Source organism: Parus major, chromosome 3, assembly GCF_001522545.3.
Source record: "Parus major isolate Abel chromosome 3, Parus_major1.1, whole genome shotgun sequence".
NCBI classification, from domain to species: domain Eukaryota; kingdom Metazoa; phylum Chordata; class Aves; order Passeriformes; family Paridae; genus Parus; species Parus major.
In genome coordinates, this window is record NC_031770.1 from 69507567 (window position 1) to 69512194 (window position 4628).

General features: G+C 41.8%; 1 protein-coding gene across 1 annotated transcript; it reads right to left on the reverse strand.

Moving 5' to 3' along the window:
- Positions 1 to 488: 488 nt before the first annotated feature.
- On the reverse strand, positions 489 to 3326 carry MTRES1 (mitochondrial transcription rescue factor 1). The gene is made up of 3 exons (XM_015620926.3): positions 2857 to 3326; positions 1965 to 2037; positions 489 to 939 (listed from the first exon to the last, which is right to left on the reverse strand). Exons 1-3 carry the CDS (start codon positions 3285 to 3287, stop codon positions 763 to 765), a joined length of 681 nt encoding a protein of 226 aa, XP_015476412.1. The 5' UTR covers positions 3288 to 3326; the 3' UTR covers positions 489 to 762.
- Between the last annotated feature and the right edge of the window lie 1302 nt (positions 3327 to 4628).

The window sequence follows — 4628 nt, forward strand, 5'->3', positions numbered from 1 at the left end:
CATTAGGATAGATTTCTTCACTGAAAGGGTTGTCAAACATTGGAACAGACTGCCCAGGGAAGTGGTGGACTCACCATCCCTGGAGGTATTTAAATGGCATGTAGATGTGGCACTTAGGGACACAATTTAGTGATGGGTTTGGCTGTGCAGGGTTAACAGCTGGACCCAATGATCTTGTCTTGTCAACATAAACTATTCTGATTCTAGGATTCTCTGTCACCATTAAGTTTTCCTGCTTAGAAATATGCCACTGCAATCAGTATCCTGCTGTATTCTTGGTATAGCAACAGCATATGTAAGCATAAAGTTGGTACTGTTAACTTTTAATTAAGATTAAATAATGAAAAAGGAAGCAATTTTACATAATTGAGGGCTTTAGCCCTAACTATGTTATGAGTATAGAGATGAAACAAAGAAAGCCATTTTGCTTGACGTGATGGCAGCTTTAATGTAACCTTTCTGATTAACAAAATTAGACAACAATTAAATAGTGATCAAATCAGTCTTTATTGGTTCATTATTATAAGAAATTTCCTGAAATGTGAGTGTTGGATCTTTTAACTTATAGTACCACAAAACAAAGCTAACAGCAAAAAGTGACAGGCTTTATTGCATGATTATTGATGTATGCAGCAGAGCAAGATAACATTCTGACACAAGCCCTTAAAAAAGGGTACTGTAATTTTGTTCAACCAAAATTCATATTTAACAAAAAAATATGTTTTTCTGCAAAAATCTTATGCTGCCACATGCAACCCCTTGTTACTTAAGTACATCCTGTTTGGGCACTTTTAAATTTTTCCAACGCCTCAAAATGACTTTGTATTTTTCACTTACAGTTTTGTCAGATAATTTTTTTAAGACTACCCGCATAACTACAGCAGTTCCTGTTTGTTTATCTTCACCTATTATGAGATCCAGTGTGTCTCCAAGTTTCACCTGGAAACAGAAAGAGAAGATGAGTGATTATAAACATTCCCTGGGGAAAACAAATCCCTGCAATCTTTCTTTCTTTCCACTTAATATTCTTATCTCACAGGAGAGGAGGAAGGCAGCCAATACCAGACCTATTATAGATCCTCCAGCTATAAACTTCTAGGAAAGCTGTGGCAATACGCAATTACATGTCTCATGATCTTCCATGCCAAGAGCTTCACCCTCCATGTTATACAACCAACACCTAACTCTGTGAAAAATGTTTCATGTATGTCTTTTTTTCCTGTGCATCCCACCAGTCTTTTTCTATCAACACAGACACAAAACACCAAAATGCAAAGTTCTTCCTCATGCCTTTTAAACGGTTTGAAGTGTTTCAAAAACAGAGTGCTTAGCAACTGCCTGTGCTCCTCTCAAAGGTCAGATGCAGCACACCTCTCATAAACCAGCCTTAACTCTGTGGGATCAGGAATCAAAATTTCTCATTGTATTGCCATCTGATGACAGTAGCCACCTCTGACGATCACCCTCACATGAAGAAAGGGTTGGTAGAAGTACATGTCTGGTGACCCTTCTGGATCTCTCCTAACTGTGGTCCTGTGTGCTCTGTTACAGGTACAACAACCTTCCCTCAGCTACCCCAGTTTCAATCCCTTTCTATCATCAAACTTCCTATTTTCTTTAATCATGTGCCTGTTCCACTAATATCTCAGATTTAATCATTCCTACTCCATCAACCTTGCATACATATAATTGCTCCCTTCAACAACTTAAAATGTTCTGTCCTTGATGCCTTCTCTTGACTTCCAGTCTTAGATTTGACTTTCCAACCACACAAGTTTCCTGTCTGCCTTAGGGAATAACGTTTTACCCAGGGAAGTATAGTCACACCACCACCCCCCCGAGGTGGAAGTGGTATTAGCAATGCTGTGCATTCACCTTTGCAGAGTGATCTAGAGGGAGAAGGTCATGCCTTAGCTATTTTCTTGTGCTATATTAAAAAGAAATTTAAAAAATAAAAGTCTTACAGTTCTACTTTTCTTCCACAGTTTTTCTCCATTCAGTCTGAGTTCATTATTGTAGAATGCATCTTCTACTTTACTGAAGAAAAACAAGGTTTTATTGCAGTTACAGTGTGCAGTAGAAGAAATAAAAGTGTTTCTTTGCAGAAACACAGCACCACCATTCATGGGCAAGGCACATTTCCACAGCTCTAATTTGTGTCTCAAGGACACCTTCACTTGAGGTTAGGACAGACTTGAACTGGAAGTAAAGAAAAGGTCTTTCACAGATACTAAATTAAATAATAGCATATAGTTGCTCTGTGCCAGAAAAGCTGTTTCTAGAGATCTGTCTCCTGAATATCCAATGAATAATGTCCCCTTTCCTGCACCAGCCAATTTAATAATTTGTAAGTGACCAAGTTATACTAATATTCTGTTCTAACAACATAGTGATATCACACTTCTGCAGGTTGCATTAGATCAAACTCTGTGACACATTTATAGACTGCACATTTACCTGGTAGACCTGTGAAGCTTATACCTACCATCCCCTATTTCTCCATTCATTAAATAGTGCATTATTTTACTCCCTCAATCTCAAATTAGACCTTTTCATATCACTCAGTACAGTATTCTGCATTTTCTTAATTTTAAATAAATAGTGATACAAAATGCCTCCTCACCAATTCAGAAATACTGCAGACAGGGAAAAGCAAAATCAGGCTGTTTCAAGGGAGACAGGGTGAAATAAACAGGAACATCCATACATCCAAAACGTGCATGCAGAGGGTCAAAAAAGCTACACCAAAAAACCCCCCACAAATACTGAGTTATTCCAACAATAAAAGGTTACCAAAAGTCAAATTTTAGATGCATGACATCTTTCTCACTACCAAGTTGTTTCCTCTGTACTTACTTTCTTGCCATGTCTAGACCAGCTTTCAAGATCACGTCATATCGAAGAGACTGCACTACTTTTTCAAGATCCTTGTAATCTTTTACTACATTGGGGTCATTTTCAAATTCATCTTCCAAATTACTTTCATCTTCTTCCTCTTCTTCTTCCTCCTCCTCCTCTTGTATGGTTTGTCTGCTCCTTTTAGAGCTTTTGCTGCTTTTGTTGCGCAGAGAAAGTACTGAGATATACTCTGGAGAGAGTCTTAGTGCACTGAGTCTGACTGGGGAGAAACTGAAACATCTTCTGTAGTTTACTGTGCTTGCTTGACAGCTACAGAATAAGCCTCTCCTCCAAGTGGGATACAGTTTATTTGAGGGAAATTTCTCCCACAGTCCAAACCAGACATTTAGTTTTCTGAAAGTGCTGATGGGGAGTCTGAAGCCAGTCATAGCATAACCTAAAATAAAACAAACATTCTTATATAAAAATGAGCAACTGCTTTGATGGATTGGAAGGATCTCCCCACACATGGCATAACAGTTACTACAAAAAGATGAGTATCCAGTTCCCCATACAGTGATGCATCACCTGAAAGCACAAAGCTTTAGGTGGCTTTATGATCAGACTTTCTCACACACTGGCCAACTACAAGGAGCTAAATACAACGAGGACCAAACACAGAAAAGCCCAGCGGAATACTCCGTTTGTAATTCCTTTTCTGGTGTTCAGCATTAACTGTCCAAACACATTTGTGGCACTTTCCTCCCTACATCTGAAATACAATTCACAAAATACACAGAAACGCTGCTATCTGTGTCATAAAAAGCACAGGGTGATCTCTATTTATCATGAGTCATTGTCAGTACAAGCAAGTTGCTGAACACTGCAAGCAAGCAAATCCAGAAAAGCCGAAAGCTGCTTAACCTCAGTTTCTGCTTGGACCACAACACTCCCGCATAACAAAACACTGAACAACGACCCCCCCTGTTTCTCCAAGTAGGAAGTGGCGCCGTGGTAGTGCTCGGGAGGAATATCACGGCTCTGTGTACCGCAACAGGCGCGACACCAGGAGTGACACCGGACACAGCAGGCTCATATGGAAGCTCCCCGGTGCTGCTGCTCCTTTCCCTAACCTGGGACATGCAGGTGGAAACACCCCTCTAACACCCCAGATGTCTTTCAACCCTCTCAGAAACTGATTTACAGTCCCTACTAGCTGGGTGCTGCGCTGGCTTTTACTGTGATCTCATATCCACGGAAAAGTGTTTTCTTCTGAGATTAGAGTACGGTCTCCCCGCACCCAATGACCCCTGCCGAAATATGAAATGAGGCGGTAATTTGTGGCTCAGAGAAAAGCCCTGAGCAATGAGGGCTATTACTGGCCAAATAAAAATAACCACACCTCCTTTGGCTTTTTCCTTGTATCTAAATATGTGAACTTAAAATATACGACATATAGTTTGAATTGTAGGACGGTACAGCGATCGCAGAAGACACAGGCGTGTATCTGCCTTCTCCTCAGTTCGGGGGCAAATTCCAACAGTTATTTGGACGTGCAAACAAATTTTATTCCTTCATTTTAGCACTCGGCCTTAGTTTGCTCCGCGCTGGCCAGCGGGTACAAGCGGGCCGGGAAGGCCGTGAGCCCGCCCCACACAGGAAGCGCCCTCTCCGCCTCGCTGGAGCCCTCGGCCGGGCAGAGTCTCGCCCGGCACCCCCGGCCCGGCCCCTGACCCGCCGTCGGGCCGCTCGGTGGCGGCGGGACCGGGCGGCCCCGCCTTCCCTGGCGG